The 18,276-nt window shown below is 42.6% G+C and overlaps 3 protein-coding genes across 4 annotated transcripts in view; 2 read left to right on the top strand and 1 right to left on the bottom strand.

Moving 5' to 3' along the window:
- CARHSP1 (calcium regulated heat stable protein 1) overlaps window positions 1-3,757 on the top strand; it is a 37,652-nt gene extending 33,895 nt beyond the window's left edge. Inside the window, exon 4 of the mRNA XM_082490515.1 lies at window positions 1,948-3,757. Within this exon, the coding sequence (XP_082346641.1) occupies window positions 1,948-2,110 (163 nt within the window). The 3' untranslated portion in view covers window positions 2,111-3,757. The remainder of the gene's footprint in view (window positions 1-1,947) is intronic.
- A 1,146-nt stretch (window positions 3,758-4,903) lies between these two features.
- On the bottom strand, window positions 4,904-13,018 carry PMM2 (phosphomannomutase 2). 2 transcript variants are annotated; one of them, XM_082490573.1, is made up of 8 exons: window positions 12,896-13,018; window positions 12,620-12,731; window positions 11,566-11,642; window positions 10,515-10,606; window positions 9,684-9,783; window positions 8,585-8,660; window positions 7,327-7,442; window positions 4,904-5,784 (listed from the first exon to the last, which is right to left on the bottom strand). In XM_082490573.1, exons 1-8 carry the CDS (start codon window positions 12,962-12,964, stop codon window positions 5,680-5,682), a joined length of 747 nt encoding a protein of 248 aa, XP_082346699.1. In that variant the 5' UTR covers window positions 12,965-13,018; the 3' UTR covers window positions 4,904-5,679. The 2 variants fall into 2 exon arrangements, with proteins under 2 accessions (XP_082346699.1, XP_082346700.1); XM_082490574.1 differs by having other exon boundaries at window positions 8,585-8,657.
- A 90-nt stretch (window positions 13,019-13,108) lies between these two features.
- TMEM186 (transmembrane protein 186) lies at window positions 13,109-15,717 on the top strand (the record flags this gene model as incomplete). Its single annotated transcript, XM_082490722.1, has 2 exons — window positions 13,109-13,123; window positions 14,040-15,717. The coding sequence occupies 2 exons, from the start codon at window positions 13,109-13,111 to the stop codon at window positions 14,754-14,756; spliced, it is 732 nt and encodes a 243-aa protein (XP_082346848.1). The 3' UTR covers window positions 14,757-15,717.
- Between the last annotated feature and the right edge of the window lie 2,559 nt (window positions 15,718-18,276).

The following is an 18,276-nucleotide window of genomic DNA, read 5'->3' as shown; positions in this document are numbered from 1 at the left end:
GTCAGTTGGATCAGCCTGCATGGGGACGAAGGGGCTGTCAGGTCTGATGAAGGAGGCTTTATCTTGACTTTTCTGTAAATATTTTTTTTCTGCCTTCCATTTACTGCCATTTTTGCAGGCACTGCTCTGAAGAGTTCAGCTTAGGACATGCCCTCTTGAGTCTGAGTCCCACAGTCACAGGCAGCTCTGGAGTAGGGGTTTAGCCCAGGGAAATACAGTCTGAAGGACATGTGTTTCAAGCCACAGGCTTTGGGAATGCCTTTAATTCCTCGTAGCAGGTTTTAGATCCATATTTAGATACAGGAGCATTTTCAATATCATGTCGATACAATCAGCTAGCACACAATGACTTTTCTTCCGAATTTCCCCTGGGAGAAGTTATAATGTATGGGGAAGTTTTAGCTTCCCCTGTACATGCCTGCTTACCCAGTCTCATCCCTGAACACAGGCTGCTTCTACTCGGCCACAGCCTGATGCACCAGCTCCCGGAGCAGCAGTCGCGACGCACAAGTCAGAGGGGAGCAGAAGCTGAGGCAACCCTTAAAGGGGGAAGGGTGGGTGAGAGGCAGTGCAGGAGATGAAGCAGTTTTGTGAAACTGAGGGGAGAGGCAAAGTCTGATATGAAGTTACAACTGGCAGTAAGTGATAGTATATTTACCTCCTATCAGTCCTGCCAGTCTTTCCTGCAATAGAAAAGCCATAACAATACCAGGTCACAAGATGAGAGTGGATATGAAGGGCACTGCTAAAATCTTAGGTCCCTGCCATAACAGAAACATTTGTGGGGTAAAATTCCTGGGTGGTGTGAGTATGCTCCCACTGTGCTCTCAGGGAAGGCAAATAACAAACTCCATGGTGTTTATCTGTTCACAAATACAAATGCTGCTGAGAAACACTGGAAAAAACCTCAAACAAGATATCTAGAGCCTAGGTTGTCAGAGAAGGGGAACCTGAGCATGGGATCATGTAGGTATATGTAAAGAATGGTGAAGTAGCATCCTTTCTACTGTCGGAGAATCACGGCAATGCAGGTTGGAAGGCACCTCTGCCTGTCTTCATTGGAGCATGCTGGGACTTTTATTAAAAAGCTGTTATCTTAAATGCAGCAGTAGAAGCGAGGAAGGCTGGTACCCTTTGCGATTCTCTGTTTCATCAGTACATAGTTCTGGACAGAAGGTGACAGCCCTTCTGCCATTCCCACTGTTTCCAGGTAAGGACTTGTATGCAGTCATCATGCTGGTAGAAGCTAGGAAGGAGTGAGAGACTCTTGGAAATCTTCCTAAGTGCTGGATGCTGGAGGAGAATTTCTGTGATGTAAGATGTCAGGGTCACAGAACTCTTTTTTCACAGCGAGTAATTCTGAAGTATTCTGCACTGTGTCTTACTTGGGCTCCTTTTTGTTTTCATACTTCAGATGAACTATGTTATGGTGGAGTAAAATAAAGGTAAAATCAATGACCGACATGGTACAATCCTTCTTTAAAAAAAGAAAAAAAAAAAAAGTTTTAGAAGCATGAGAGGAGGGGGAAAAAAAATCAACTTCCAATAGTTTAAAAAAACAAACTCCCAAACGAAGTGCCAAACAGTGTCAGCCCTGCCCTCTAGTGCTGCCAGCGAGTAAGAGACTGTTGCGTGGTTCACAGACACGATGTCCAAGGCTGTGCTTGACTGATTATTTTTAAGGCATATTAGAGTGTGGGTTTTTTAGTGTTTGTGGTTGGTTGGGTTTTTTTTTTTGGGGGGTGGTGCAGGGTGGTGTTTATAGTGTTTTTATAGGATTTTGCTGCAAGACAACCAAAATCAACCTCAAGCTTTGGTGAATGATGGGCTCTGTAAAAAAAACTGAAGTATCTTGACCACCTAAGATAATCATTATGATAAAAATTTAAATAAGCTGCAAAAGAGCGTTTATGTGATTTATGATTAACTGAAGCTTCCCCTCCACAGCATCGAAGGCGAGTATGTTCCAGTGGCAGGCGATGAGGTCACCTACAAGATGTGCACCATCCCCCCGAAGAATGAGAAGCTTCAGGCAGTGGAAGTGGTGATTACCCATCTAGCTCCTGGAACCAAGCATGAGACCTGGTCGGGGCATGTCGTCAGCTCCTGAGGTGTCCCGGAGGGAGCACGGCTGCTGCCTGCATGGTCACTGCTCAACAACTGGCTGCAGGGGACCTGTCCTAAGAATATTTTACATATTGTGCGGGAGGAAATCCTGCATTGTCAATAAAGCAGAAGTAGGCCAAAATTACCATTTTTACAGTTGGCCTCAAAAAAAAAAAAAAAAGGCAATTCAGACGCTAATGAAAAAATCTATCGTAACATGTTTACAAAAAACATATTTTAGAGTGACCTAGTTTGTGTGCTTGGTGGAGGGGGGAGGTTTGGTTTTTCTTTTATCTTGTGAACTGATTGCAGGAAATGCCCAGGGGAATCAAGGAGAGGTTTGGAGAGCTCTTCTAGTGCAGACGGCCGTAGCAGAGGCACGACTCCGAGGCCCTGGAGGTGCGTGAGCACTGTGCTCCCTTAATCTGCCCTTCTGTAAGGGTTGGAGTACACTTTCTGCTGGTAACAGTGCTTGAATGCCTTGGCTTGAGAGAGGCAGAGAGGTGTTTGTTGCTGCGATTTGTTTTCCTCGTGGAAGGAAGTTCACAAACAGAGCAGCTGCCGCAGGGTGGAAAATCTCCATCTGGTGGTTACGCTCCGATGGCTATGGGTGGGTGCCCTTCAGCTGCACCATTTGGAAACAGCATGTCTGCCTATGTGTGGAATATTGTGATTTTAAAGCCTGGATTGTTTGTGAATTTACTTAGGTGCCTTGATGGTTGATTAGCAACAGATTTTATAGGCCAGTATTAAAAAAAAACCCACAAACAAAAAAACCAAACCAAAATTTAAAAAATTTGCTTCAAGGTAAGTGGTAGAAAGCTGTAGAGATAGTGGATACTTCATAGCCTCTGATGGTGTCTGAATTTAGGCAAAGCTGAAGATAACCTTCTTGATTGCATGTAGTTGAGTGTCTGCCATGGTATTTCACTGGGCAGGCACAATCACTGTACTTCTGAAAAGCAAGTTATATGCTGTTCAGATGACTGTGTATAAAATACTGTGCTCGCACAGTACTTAATCGGCTCAGCTGTCTCGGTAAAGTAGATTCTGCAACTGTTTCCCTGGAAAACTTGCTTGGTAAGACATGATATGATTGCCCTTGCCCTAACTCTTCCTGCAAGATTTCGTGTAGTTGTAGTGCAACTAAATTAGTTCTGTTCCTGTTTGTCTTCCGCGTCTTTTTCAAATGAAGCATTTTTCTCTCTATTATGTTCCTAATGGTGGTTTTTTAATGACTTTGCAAATAAAAAGAAAATGTGGAATGATATTCCTCTGTTAGTTGGGTGAAACAGTATAACTTTAGTTGCCTCTTTGCAGTTTTAGCAATAGGCACTTACTGTCATGAAATGTCCTAAGACTTTTTCACAGCAGATGATCTGTTCTGAGGTCTGAGCTGGGGAGAGCACAGCTGTGTGGAGGTTAGTAGCTGCTGTGATGGCGTGTTTTACCTTAGCTGTACCTGTACTACAATTTAGTGTATGATAATGACCAGCCTGTAGCAGAGTTTGGGGTTTTTGTTTGGTTTTTTTTTGTTTTTTTTTTTTTATTAACAGTAAGGCTTAGTAGTTGTGGTTTTAACACTATCCGGCTTGTTGGAATATTACACACTGCTTCCTTTACAATAAACACGACCATTATAATGCTTTAACATATGTCTTCAGTCTGCTCTCTGCCTAGCTGGTGTTGAAGGTGATTAGCGTCAAAAGACGGAGGAGAATGCAGGTGTCTGCATATGCACACCTGTATGATGATAGTTAAAAGGTTTTTAAAAAGTGTTGCAATGTCAACTGACTGGCATTACCAGAACAATTAAAGAGTAATTTAACAAGTTTTCTAGCTGTTAATGTGTAATATATACTACTACTTCTATAAATATATATTGATTTTCATTATGTAATATTAGCTATTATTTATATTAACATACAGTAGGGGGTAACAGGGAAGGATAGCATAGCCTGGTCATTTCATCTGAAACTTAGGGCAGGAAGGCCAGAACATTTCAGAAAGGGCTCCTGAGACAGAGCAGCCAGCATTCCAAAATGCTGCAGCAAAGCTTTAGCCAGGCTTCAGGGGATGGGACCCAAGCCAGGGCTGCTGAAGGCAGGAAGGATTGTGCCTGCCCTGTTTTTTCAACTGACACTAGAGAAGGTAAGGTGGAAGCAAGGGATTAGGCATTGTGGGTTGCTTTGCCTTCTGTTTTTTCTCCCCTCAGAGACAGAATGTTTGCTTCTCATCTGTTGGCATGAGAGGCAGAAGATAAACCTTAGGTATTGGCAGTGGCTGTGCAAGACTGACGTGCAAGCTTTTAAGATTTGAACATATGCAGGTATGTGCACACAGATGATTGTATTTGAGGCTGAAAACAAATCTGGGTTTGGTCCTGCACAGGATGTTTTGCTTAGGTAACTTTCTGCAAATACAGGAAACAAGCATGCAGTAAAGTAACAAAATAATCAGATACATCATGTATGCGTACAAAAAGCAGCAGCTATTAAAATCTCGCCATCTTAAAGAGTTGCTGCACTACAGATGGTTCTGGTCCATGTTCCCATTAAAATGGTTCAGGCTGAATTACCCTATGGAAGTAGGCATGTGAGAAGAGTTTTAGACGACTAGATAGTTCTGATGCACGAGGGCATCACAGCTCCCCTTCCTTTTTTGTAAGCCCTTTTGGGGATTTTGGGTTGGACACAAAGATTGTATTCTCCCCTGTGCAAGCATAACATAAATTTGGAATTGGAAATATTCAAGTAAATTATTTCTTTGTACAGACAGGCAGGGTACATACAATAGCTCTGCTTTACATATTTTATTTGCCAAAATGACAAATTGAAATAGTAATTTTTCATGATAAAATGAGATTTTATTCTCCTACACAAAATTAAACTGTTCATACACAATATTACTTTCCTAATGCCAGATGAGAAAAGTAATATTAACAGTTACACTGATTCTTATGCTTCGACTTGAATTTTAATAGAAACATAGTTCAGGTCATGTTTCTTAGTACTAAAATCTCATCTACCTTTAATGTCTTACCAGGAAAATCAGAAATGTAATTAGTGACAGAAATATATTTTGCTACTATGCTCAAGTTGTTTTAATAATTTTTATAATTTTTTTATTTTTTAGACTTTAAAACAGTCTGCAAAAAAGTGTAGGTACCGTGAACTGTACTGTGCATTGGCACAGCAACTGTCCTGAGGTCACTTTAGCACCAGTTGGTCCAGCCTCTCCAGTGGTGGTAGACTCAATGCATCTTCTGACCATGCACTGGAACATGTGTGAGGTCAGGGACTTCCGGCTCAGTTCTACCTTCCCACTCCAAGAAAGAAATAAAACCTCTCTTACTCATCTTCCAGTTTAAACAAGGAAATCCCAACTGTCTTATAATTCATGTCTTTATAGCATAAGGTAGTGTTTGAAAACCTCTAAAATGTTCATCTTCTAAATAACAGCTTCCCTTCTGTAAAGCCTGATCAATTACAAAAAACAACATAGAATGAAGGAAGATGTTTTGAGTTATTAAGCTGTCTTAACCATTTTCTAAGTGTGAATTCTAAAAGTATTTTATTTAAAAAACAGCTCTTCACAGATTCTTCTTGTATCCTGTGGGGATGTGACGCTGTGGCCTTCTGTTCTGGAGTCTGTGAAAATTTCGTAGTCATTCCCTCCCTGAAAACAGAAAAGGAAAAAAGAAGAAGAGGATTTAGTGTTATATAGCCTAATGTATAGTCAGAGTCTTGAGGTGGAAAAGGAACACATAAGGGAAATTATGGAAAGAAGGGAGATAACATATTAATGTCTGAGATGTTCCAGAAAGCTAAGAAACTGCAAACCACCATTTTGAGATTTTGCGTAACGTGTTTATAGCACACCTGTGCTGCAACTTCTGCTGGACACCACAAACACTTGTGTGAGAACTTCCGACCTGCATGTTAGAATTAGTAAGGAAAGAGTAGAACTCCCAGTGTAAGTTTAGCCATGTTTTTAGTTTGGTACAGCAATCCAGTATTGACTTTTTAAAATGATTTAGGTGTTAATATTTAAGGTATAAAGCTTGTTACAGGACACTATACCAGCACATGGTATTTGTAACTTATTTGCATTATCCTCTTCGTTTCCTTTCCTTTTAGGTAAATCATTGTTATGACTGTTGATCCTTTGTTATTGCAGTAGTGTTCTGGCCTTGCTAGCTACTGGTCTGATGTGACATTTGTAAATGGTTTCTAATCACAAGACAACGATGAAAAGCTCCTTTCACAGCTGGCTCAGGGAACAAAGGTGCTGCCACCTGCATGAGCAGAGATCCCTGAAAGCCACAGCTTCATGCACTACAGGAAGCAGCACCTAATTTCTGTACACTGCTTGCCACACTGCTTTCCAGTGAGTCGGCAGCAATTCCTGCTACTTCAAAACTCTGAAAATGCTGCACTGCCAATTACAGGGTTAAAAATCAACTGTCCATAAGCTCTATGCCAGAGGGACAAGTGATTACTTTTGCAGCTGGTGTCATTTAAAGCTTGTCTTTTTCTGATAAAACTTGGCCTTTTTAAGTTTATAAAACTATGAAGTTCTCTGTAAGTTCTTGTAAAATTAAGCCTTTTCTTGTAAAACTTAGCCTGACACTGTCCTTTGGCCATGTTCAGACAGCCTTAATTTCATCCAAGTCCTTGCGCTTGGTGTTGCCCTCGCTAGCTCTAGTCAGATCTCTGCTCAGCCTTTTCAAAAGCCTCTGAATCACCCTGCAGTTGTTTAGCTCCCTCCAGTGACAGGGTTTATATATAATTTCAGTTCCTCAATAGAGTGAGTGGTGAGCAGAGGAACAGTATTAAATTAAATGGAAAATAAATATGTTTAATAATCACCAGCCACCAAGCATCATCTATCTACAATAACCAAACAGGATAATGAGTTCTGTATGGCCATGTCACCTAGGTTTTAACATAATTACAGAAATTTAATTTACAACCATATTCCCCTATTAAGTCTGTCAAGAACACTGTGCTCACTTCAGGAAATGTTGGAAAAATCTATGCTTACGGCTGTCTCCCAGCATTACGCTGACTAGTACTGCACAGCCAGTTAAACACGGACATGCTCACATTTATATTCTGACTTCAGTTCGTGTCAGGCATAAGGCACTTGGTTAGAACCTACAGTGCTTGTGGTTTAAAACAGAAGCTCTGAAATGTATGTACAAAACAATATACTCACTGGCATAGTCTTATCTCCAAAGAAATAGATAGTCTTGAATCCATCATTGGCAACGATTCCTAAGCAGTACCGCTTATCCCAGCCATCTGGGAACACATCGAAGCTTATCTGGCCTCCTAGGATAGACATGAGACAAGCAAACTTTGGTTTATTATAAGAACACGTTTCTGAGGGGAGCGTAAGTGACAAAAAACTAACCTGGGTAAGATTTTTGGTAGAGCGAGCTTTGCAGAAGTCACAGAAATATTATGAGACCCCAGAATTAAGTCTTACAAGTACAAAGTCTTTTTATAGGGTATCAGTTACTAGAGTTGTGATTTACAGATTATTGTTTACCCATTAAACAAACATGAAAGTCTTAGCATGAAACACTGACTGCTCTCAAACAAACTGAACGTTTTTTAAAAAATTACATTCAATCTTTTTACTTTTAGAAAAAAACTACACAAATGAATACAGCCATTGGTGCATGTACAGCCATAAAGTCTTATGCAAAAGATTTTCTAAAGCATTCAGAATAGAACAAAGGAAGAAATCGTCCTTTTTAACACAGCCTCACAGGACAACAACTGTTCCAGTTCCAAATCCTTGGACTTTACCAACACATAAAAGCACAGTTCCCAGTTGAAGCAGGTGTCAAAAAGGTATTTACAACACGCCTTGGGAGAGCTATACTGCTCTTCATTTCTGCCTTAGTGTTTCAATACCACAGCTCTAATGGTAAGCATATTTTTGATGATTCTGAAAAATAATAACATGGTAATATATTGGGGGAGAGGAAAAAAAAGAAAAAATGCATGGAAAATTAATTCCCCCTTATTATCAGTTTTCTTTTTAAGCTTGCACTTGCTTTTGCATTGTCTTTCCTCTCCTTCCTCCCACACAATGCAGCTACAGAACTGAAGAACCAAGGGCTACTGGAACAGTGCTGATGTATTTCTGATCAAAGCTGATTCACAGAAACAACTCTGACTAATCAGAAGCACGTAATATGTTTCAAAATGAGCAGAATCACTTGCACAACTGACATTAAAAGACAATGAACTGATGACAACCAATGAAACGCTCTCTGTTGATGGATTTCAATTAAAATGTACCAAATGAAAGCTTAAGAGGAAAAAGAGCCTTAGTCTTGCATGCAACGCCTGCAATCCTCCCCCCCTCCCCGAGAGATAACTGTCACACAAATGAGATAGGATATGTCAGACCCATAAGAGGATATAACTTAAGTGAAATGAAATTCTTTTAAATGTGATACCTATAGAAAATGTGAGGCCTTTTCCTGCAAATTCTCTTCGTAAATCAGCTACAAATTTCTCTCTTATATGTTCCTTCTGTTTAAAAAAGAAAAACAACACACAACCAGAACAAAACCAAACGTCAGTTACATGCTGTGGTAATTTATGAATAAAAAGATAACCCCAAAAACTACCCCAAAAATATCCAAAGGTCTGAGTACTAGGACTAGTTTGCTATAGCTGTATTTTATTATTACTGAAAGCACTCTGAGAACGTTTCCACTTTAAGCTCTTACCAACTTGTAAAAAATGACAGCAAAACTTCACAAACGTTCTGTGATATTTGCTTTTCTATCTGAAAATCTTAGAATACTACGGAAGTATGCTTTAACTCCTGGAAAAATTCAGTTTTACAAATGAGGAGACTGAGGCATAGGATGAGTCTCAAAACTGGTACTAATCTTCTGATACTCCAAAAAGGAGTTTCAGAATTCCTTTGGCTTAGATGTCTTTCAGCATCCATTAACTGAGTCGCAGGCACAGACTGCTTTTGAGAAATTAGATTTCAGTTTTTGTATCAGGTCAGAAACAGTTGTTACGGTGTAGCAGGGAACAGAACTCTGATATCATGGCTCTGATTCGTTTCAGCCTGCACATTCAGCTGTGTACAAAGGAAAATAAATGGTGAATAGTTTGACCTCAGCTTTTAAATTCTGCTTTAAAAGGCTTTAATGAGTTGACAAGAAAAGCAACAGGTTTATTGATTTGAATGGATATAGCCTGGAATACTAAAAAGCACTCAAGATTAGTACGGTTTTATCTATGACAGCATTTTTCAGGAACCCTGTGTGTAGAGGTAGGACATTCGGTACTCTGGATACAGTGTTAAAAGAAACATGAGCCAAACCTACCCCTTCTGCAAGTAATCGTTGTTAACTATTGCAAGAAAACAACTATTGCGTATTTCCTGAAGTCTGAACTAAGAGGTTAGTTAAGCCACATGGAAAGGGTTAAAATGAAAAAAATTGCACAAAGTATAAAAGCTTTTTTTAAAATCATAACCTAGCCATAACTGCCTCTTCCAGAAGAGTTGGATGTTTTTCAAGAGTTGTAACTCACTTTATCAAGTTCATAGAACTCAACTCGTTCTTCTTGGCTGCAGCTTCTTCCAATGGGGGACACATTTAACATCCCATTTCGGAACTCAATAAAAGTGCCCCTGAAAAAGAATTGATTAATGAAACAGAAATTAGATGAAAAATTGCTCAAAATACTGAATACCACAAAGAAATTTCATTTAACTCTGAAGACAATGGGAATCGGATGTCTCCTTCAGCCTCTCATTGTATGCATGAGAACAACAGGTAGCAACCAATACCTCTGGTGTCAAGGAGTCTTTTGGACTTTTATTTGAATCTGGCAACCTCAGCGTCATCCTTACTGACTTTTAAAAGTATGATTTGGTTTTAAAAGTATGATTTGGTTTTAAAAGTATGATTGGAGCATCCTGCCAACTCAACCCTCAGACCCTGACAGGCCAGACTGACAGCTTCGGGGTGAAGGGACAAGATTTAGAACAATCTTGGCAGTGTTTCTTAGCTAACCTCACATATGGTATGTATTAACGTCTCAAGCAGCTGCACCCTCACACATCTGACAGAACTCATCTTTTCTCTGGAAAACATTATGCTGCTGAGTTCCAAACATGTCAAGCAAATACTTCTACTTCCAAACTGAACTTCCCTCACTCTTAACAATGCTCAATCAGTATTTCAAATCATGTGCTCCAGCTGGGACCTTGTCTTTGTATGCACGGGCAGAGCTCTGTTTCATGGATACAGTGTTCCTAAACCACAAATTACTCATTTTTTGTTGAGCAGACTGCTTTACATATTGATGCTCAACGCTATAGCATGGAGTGGTGACACTGAGATGTGTGTATGCACATACCTTTTCTTTGGCAGTTTAATCTTTGCAATATAACTCAGGCAGTAGTTGATTAGATCTTGAAGTATGTCCTCACCAAGGTAACCCTGAATGTTCTAACAAAACAAATACCATTCAACCAAGGATCCAGAATTTGAGATTCCAGAAACAAGCCACATGGAAAACAAAGACATTGGATAATTGGGCATGGTTAACACCACAAAGAAACATGCCTTCAATAACTAACTCTCAGCTAAAGCACATGCGTACTAACTAACAGCTATCATTTTTCTTTTGGGTTTTTTTTTTTTGCTTTTTTTTTTAAAGCCATAATACCAAGCTCTCATTTAACATGCTCCCTACTAGTACTTGCTTTAGAAGGAAACCGTGTGGGCCAAAGACAGCATAACTAAACAAAAAGTTGCAGTTGACATCTACTGTAGCCAAGTGTGAAGAAACAGAGGTTGTTACTACAGTAAACTGGAAACCACTGCTCATGTTGGCAATTTCAGCCAAGATCTCTTTCAGAACTTTAGTCTCTGTTACTTATGTTGAACCAATGAAGGTGGTTAGGGTATCTAGAATCAGTTGAATGTTCATATTAATTTATTTACCTTCTAGCTTATGCAACGTATCAGAATGCGCGCTCTGAATTAATACTACAAAGTAGCTACGAGAGACCTACAAGACACTTTCTGAACCCTAAGGCCCAACAGACATCAACTATGAAATGCCACATCCACAGGACCCCCAGAGCAGAGGGCTTGGCCACGTTTCCTACGGATAAGCTGAGGGAAAGGCTGTTCCAGGATTTGCACTGTTCTTATTCAATCAGATGCTCCAGACTGCAGTAACTTTCAGTTTTGGGAATACCCCAAAGAATAAAGCTTAAGGTGAATATTGTCATCACATGAATCAGAGTGACAAATGAATGATCTGTTACAGAAGTAACACACGAAAACAGCAGTAATTTTGCCCTTAGTTAGGAGGGCGACTATAGAGGACTGCAGTGTAGCAACAAGGCAAAATCTTGTTTAGAAAATGTCTCTCACATTACTGGAAATTTCACGCTTACCTGCTTGCTCAAGAATTTCCCATCTTTGTATGCTACAAGACCGTTTTCTGGAAAAACGTAGTCAAATTTTTCAACCACTACAACCAAGCAAAAAGGCAGTAACTTATCATTTCCCTTGTATTTTTAATGCAGAATTATCTTACATATTAAACAGGTTAAAATACAGTAAACATTAGATCATAAAGCGTGATTCAGCAGCGTAACATGGAGCACAAGATCAAAACCACTCTCATTTCTCTCCAAGATCAACACACACCTCAAATCACATGAAACCTTTCAGTTGTTACCTATATTTTTGCTTAAATTTTTGCTTCCTCTCCTGCAAGTACGTCTCTTTGCATTAAACATAAGGAAGTGCCTGACCACCTCAAACGTTACAAAGCCCTGGCACACAGCCTGGCTAGAGAGCAAATCAAATACTACTATTTTAGGCTCGTTTTCTCAGTGTTACTAATCGACAGTAGATGTCTGAAAGCTGTGAGAACCTCACTACAACACAAGATGAACCGTCCTACTGGAGACCGCCTGTACACCAAACACACTCCGAGTTATCTGCCCGTTACAGAAGGCTATTGGTGACATCAATTAAGTAAAGACCATCAAAGACAGTCTTTTATACAGAAAGGGGAATGCCTCTCAAAGGACCAGGGCAGGAGTCCACCTCTACACCGTAACCCCTCGGTTCACAGAACGGGATCCGTCGGGGATGAGCCAGACATCGGCGCCGCCTCCACACGCACCGTACGTGTGCAATCCCGACTGAAAAAGACAACGCTAAAACGCCTTCCGAAGGTCTGTCACAGAGTCGGGTCCCACTGCTAGTAATCGACCCTTAATGAGAGGCCACGATACCTGCAAAACGCAAGGACGGGCTGACGCGTCTACAAGCCTGTGAACAGCTTTGCACAGGTGGAGCGCCACGCAACAGAACCGGCAAGAAAACGTTAACAGCACGGAAGGAGGGGGACGACCAGGGTTTAACCTACATCTGACCTTCACAGCTCCCTCGCAAGCACTTCCCAGCGCGCGGGATTGCGTCACCCACCGCCCTTACCGTCATCGCCCAGCTGCTCCTTAAGCTTTGCGAAGTCGGAGCCGCCCACGACGCCCACTCGCACCCTCCGCCGCAGCTCCTGCAGGAAGGCGGCCATCTCCGCCGTGATCCTCTGCGGGCCGAGGGAGAAGGCCTGTCAGTGTCCCCAGCAGTTCAGCCTGCCCACCGAGCCCCGCCTGCCCGTCCGTTCTGCTCCCCGAGGGGACACAGTCCCGTGTCCGCTCCCTGCCCGCACACCGACAGCCCCCGGCCCCTCCGCCCGCCCCCGGGACCGGCCTGTCGCGGAGCGGTGAGGGTGCCGTCCACGTCGAAGAGGCAGAGCACGGCGGGCGGCGGCGGCGCCATAGCGGCGGCGGGCCCGGACGGCGCACCGGCAGCCGCGCGCTCCCGCCGCGGGGGACGCCGGGAAGCGAGGGGCACCGCCCCGTCCCGCCCTGCCGCGCGGCGCCGGGGCCGTGAGGCGCAGGCGCGCGCTGGGACGGCGGAGCCATGGCGGCGGCGGTGGTGAGCGGGCCGGGGCGATTCTGCAGCCGGGGGAAGTGGGGTGTGGGGGGGGACACGGCCACCCCGCCCGGGGGGGGGGCTGACCCGGGGCCGGGCGAGCGGGGCCGCGCGTGTGGCGACGGCGGCGCCTCTGGGCCGCGGGCGGCTGAGGGCGCCTCGGGGTGGAGTCCGCGCGCGGCGCCGAACGGCCGAGTAACGGCCCCGGGGAGGGCGGGAGCGCCGGCCCGGAGGAGGGGAGCCGGGGCCCGGCAGGCGCCGGGGGCAGCAGCCCCTTTGCTCGCCGCGCTTATCTGCTTCAGGCTCCCCCGAGGCGGTCTGCGGAGCGATGGCGGCCCTTCGTCCCAGGCTGTGGCTGTCGCCGCCCGCTGAACGGGGCGCCGTGGCCTGTCACAGCACGGGGCTGCGCACGCGGCCCCTTTCTTCCTTTTATCTTCTGTTGTCCTGCACGTTCCTGATGTCCGGTCCTTCTTTCGGTGTTACTCGTGCTGTCCTCCCATTTATCGTGCTTAGTCTGCCTTTTTTTGTTTCCCTGAAATTGTTATTTAAGTGGTTATTTAACATTTCGCTGATTTCGCTGGCTAGCAGCCCCAGGTTCTTTTACCCTCTTTGCTTAGAAGCAAGCCCTTGTGCTGGTGGTTTCACTGGGACGTTGTTTAGAAAGGTTACGTTCAGTAAGCTGACTTTGGTATTAGCGATGTTATCAAAAGTATTTTCCCTCGTCACCTGCAGGGACGGATGCAAGCATGAGTACCAGTTTCCTAACATAACAGCAGCTTTAAGTATCAGGATAGAGTGATCTGGGGTGGGGAGGCTTATGCTAACTGTCCTCAGGTGCCTGAGGAACACGTGCTGAGCTCAATGTGATTTGATTATAAAGAAGACTCAAACAATGACCTGTGGGAATATTTCCTTACAGGCCAGGCTCTGCAGAATTAAGACTGAAGTCTGCATACCACCATCTTTTGGGAGATGTCTACAAAACAAGCTCTGGACAAGGTCATGGGAAAAGGAAGATGCTCGCCCACCCTGTTTGCAGTCACAAAACTGGCAAGCTGGTGCTCTTAATAATTATCTTGGGAGACAGCGAGAGCCATCTGTGTGTCTGTGCCATTCAGCCCCTGGTGCTGTGGTCCGACAAAAGGCTGTGGATGAGAAAACAGAAGAGTTCAAACTGGTCTACAGGTTTCCGGGGATTAAGTACTGCAGGGTACTGTCCAGACTGAAGCTGTTACAGACTGCCACCACTGTGGTGGTGCTGCCTCCCATCTGCCACCTCTATCTGCAAGACCAGGTTTCTCAGCATCTCCTCTTGTATACAACTGGCATTGCGCTCTTCGCTGGTGCAATGTTGTACGGTATGAGCTACTTTTTCAGACGAATTATTGGATTAATCTACTTAAATGAAACTGGCCGTACTGTCAAAGTGGCCCACTTGACGTTCTGGGGAAGACGGAACGACATTTACTGTCCCATAGAGACAGTGATGACACTGGATGAAGTTGGAGATAGCAAGGGGGAGCTACTTCTCCAGTTCAAACGGTACAATAGTACAGATATTTTATATTTTACGATTAAGTTTGGCCAGATTGTAGACAAGCAGAAGTTTACTCAAATATTTGGAGAACTCGAGTGATACAGTAGCTAATTTCCACTGATTTTTCCTTGTTGTGTGTTCATTGTGCTTATTCTTCGGTGAAGTTTAATTAGTTTACCAAACTGACATACTTCTGTCATTTTCCTGTGCAAAGCCTGCTGGTAAGTGCACTCAGTGTAGAAAGTAGAAAATGGTAAAGAACAACCCACTTGGTTAAATGTCTCTGCAGCTTGTTTAAGGTGTGCGCAGTGTCTCTTCCATGTTGGATACAGTGATGTGCATGGTGCACCATCACCAGCAGTTATAAGTCTATGCTGTCCTGCGTGGAAGGTGCAGTAGGAGGCTGAGTCACTGCTGCTGGCCCTGCCTGCTTCAGCTGGCCTCAAAGATTGTTTTGAAACAGGAAAAACTCTTGAAGTGAAATGCAGTAACTCTGCCAGAGCAGCCTCACTTTAAATTAATTGTTTCTTTTAGCGGATTTTAGGTTGACTGGGAAGCCTCTTGAAATTAAAACTTGTCTGAAACATACATGTGATAAACAATGCTGGATGTCAGAGATACATGCTTATGCGTTAATGAAATGGAGGTAACTGGAAAGAGCAGTACACGATGCTGTGTAAGGGGTGTGGGGTCTCTTGGCAAGGCTTTCCAGGATGTGAACGTAACTGGTCAAAATAACAGGGTGCGTTGCAAGACATGCGGTTCAGCTGTAAGGGTAAGTTAAAGACTGGAACAGCATTTCTGGAGCCTCTCATAGAAATTGCTTTGCTGTTGGAATAAAGGGAAAACATAAGCTACGGTGCTGGGAAGTACAGGGACAGCCTGGGATCCTTTGTTCAGTTCGGATCCCAGTGACATCTGAAAACTTGGAACTGCTTGTCCTTCTTTGCCTATATTCATGTTTGTGTTTGTTTTGTATGTATGAATGACATTTAATCAGTGCTGTAACACTTGAGTTGCAAAAACTTCAGTAAACATTACCAAAAATTATCTTAGACTATGTGAGTGAAGCAGTCTTCTGTGAAGAGTATATAGCCTCGGAAACAAGTCATCTGCTACTCTTAAAGAGTTTACTGATTAGGGCCTGTCATCAAAGCTCTGTTGCCAAATACCCTTTCTACTCCCTACTCCCCCAGTCTGGGCTTGTTTAAAATGAAAAGAAAAAAGGTAAGACACCTACAAGCTATATTGAATTAAGGCTAAAAATATGTGTACTTTGTATTCTGTTGAACTTGCAGGGTTGATCACCTCAGCACCTGTGTCTGTGAAGGACAGTGGGCTTATTCGGGGGTGATAATACGATTCCTCCTTTTCCAAACCCAAAACTTTAGTAGGAATGAGAAGCAGAGTTTAAACCTGAGAAAGAATCAAATCTGAGCACTTAAAACAACATAGAACTTTTTTTGAATTGTCAGAAGCAAGTTGATTCCTTACACTGCTCTTCTGGCTGTTATTTCACTTGAAACAATGGCAAATAAGCTGACCCTCATGATTAGAGACATTTGGAGTGTTCTTTGCCCTCTTTCTTCCTCACGCATATTGAAATCTCTGTCTTTTGGTGGATCGGCAGATGCAGGTAAGTAAAACTGCTATTTAAGTGCACGGGCTAACCCTAACTTACAATTTATTCATGTTGAACTTTTCCTAATGGGGGCTCCCTTATTTTAAATTTTGGCCGATAGTGTGTGGTACAGAAGCATCAAGAGGAATAGAGAAATGTTCCTTGGCTTAAACACCCTGGCATCAAAATACAGTGGACTGTATGCATACAGTATGTTTTGTGGAGGCTTATCTTCACAAGAATATATTTAATATGCACTAATGATTCAGTTTAGGTGTGTACTAGGTGTAAAATAAAAAGCCCCAGAGAAGTTCAATTATAAATATTTTATTTAAGAATACTGATTACACGAGATGTAAATTTTTTATGAGGCTGTGTCCAGTTACTAGTTACACCATGAAGTGTAGTTCAGTATTTGTTTAAACATTTATTTGGCACTGTCCACAGTATGCTGTAAACAATATTAATTTTATATGCTTCAGCTGCAGTGCTTCCTATGTATTCTCTAACATGATTTCATCAACAGGTTGTACACAATTATACAGTTACTGAGTGTCAGTAAAAATTATAAAAACACCTAGAGTATTCATAATAAAAGAGAAGATGTGGTAAGACTTCAAATTACTGGACCTTTGCTTCTGTAAAAGTACAAGACTTGCTAGAGACATTTACTAAAACTACTGCACTGATATGTTGAACAAACTAATTCCCAAAATGCTGTCAAATACAGTTCTCGGTTTGACTTGCCTCTTGCTGATAATACGCTTACAAGGACAGCGATGACAGTGAGGGTTTGTTTTGTTGAACACCAATTCACCGGTCCTTCCCCCAGATTTCTACAAACTCCGCTCAAAAACCTGCTCCAGTTCTGACCAGCTGGTACCAGAGTTCTGGTTTCTGCAGAGAGGTTTACAGAAATCCTATTATTTTTAAGCAAGCAGAAGTGAGTGTGCTTCAGTTTCCCAATAGCAGCACTCAAAAATTAAAATGGGAAAAACCACAATTAACACTTCTCAAAGCAGGTAAGAAACCTTTCACATTTTGGTAGCTGTATTAAATATGTCAATCTTTTAACTACTCTTTCATTATGCACTTAAAAATTGTGGTCAAATCCTAATAGGGCAACTGTAAAGTCCACTGTGGTCCCTGTTTTTTTGGTGCAGAACAGAAAGTTAGACTAGTAAGCAAAATCCAGGTGCTTGCTAGCCAAGAAAAAAAAAAAAAGGCACCAGACCTAGTTCAGGTCAGCCTTAAGCAAACAGCAGAGGTGCCCAAAACAATTATCTGAAGAGATCCTGAGCTTTCTAGAAGCTCTCTGAAGTATCAATGACTTAGAATCCACTATTAGAACAAAAATAGAATTACTTTGCATTATAAATGTGCAATTAGGACTAGGCCTTCACTGTAGTGGCTCTGATGTCAGGTAATGGCTAAGGTCAAGCAATTCTGCTGTAATTTTACAAAATACCTCAAGTATTCATGTAGACCTTGTAATAGATAAATTTAATGGCTTCTGTGTATTATGGGCAAATGGTAAAATAATCTCAAATCGTTCTAGATGGCTGGCAGAGGTGGAAATAATGTGCTTCACATGACTCTCTAAGCTTTGTCAAATTACATGGTTTAGGGTATAGTTTTCTCTGTACAAGTCTGATTGTAAGAGAAATTTTAAAATCCAGGATGAGGAAAAAAGTACAAGTCCTTCAGTTCCGCTTACAGCACTGCACGTGTGGCTGAGTGCATCAGTGCCTCTGAAGCAGTATGTGCAGGCTGAAGGGTGGGCACAGAGGAGCCGATTCCTGATCCAGTGGCAGACGACTGTATTCAGGGGATAAAGCTGGAAATTGTTCTGTAAAATACTGTACTTGGCAGTGGTGGAAAGCAGAGCTTTCCTTGAAACACCTATTTTATTCCAGCTACCACGAGGGAATGGCACTGTCTGTATGGCAGGCACATGGCGCTAAGCGTTGTGCCATGCTTGCCGCTGCTTCTGGGTGC

Source organism: Vanellus vanellus (genome assembly GCF_965231255.1).
Source record: "Vanellus vanellus genome assembly, chromosome: 14".
Taxonomy (NCBI): domain Eukaryota; kingdom Metazoa; phylum Chordata; class Aves; order Charadriiformes; family Charadriidae; genus Vanellus; species Vanellus vanellus.
The sequence above is the reverse complement of the archived record's forward strand: the minus strand, read 5'-3'. Positions and strand labels throughout refer to the sequence as shown.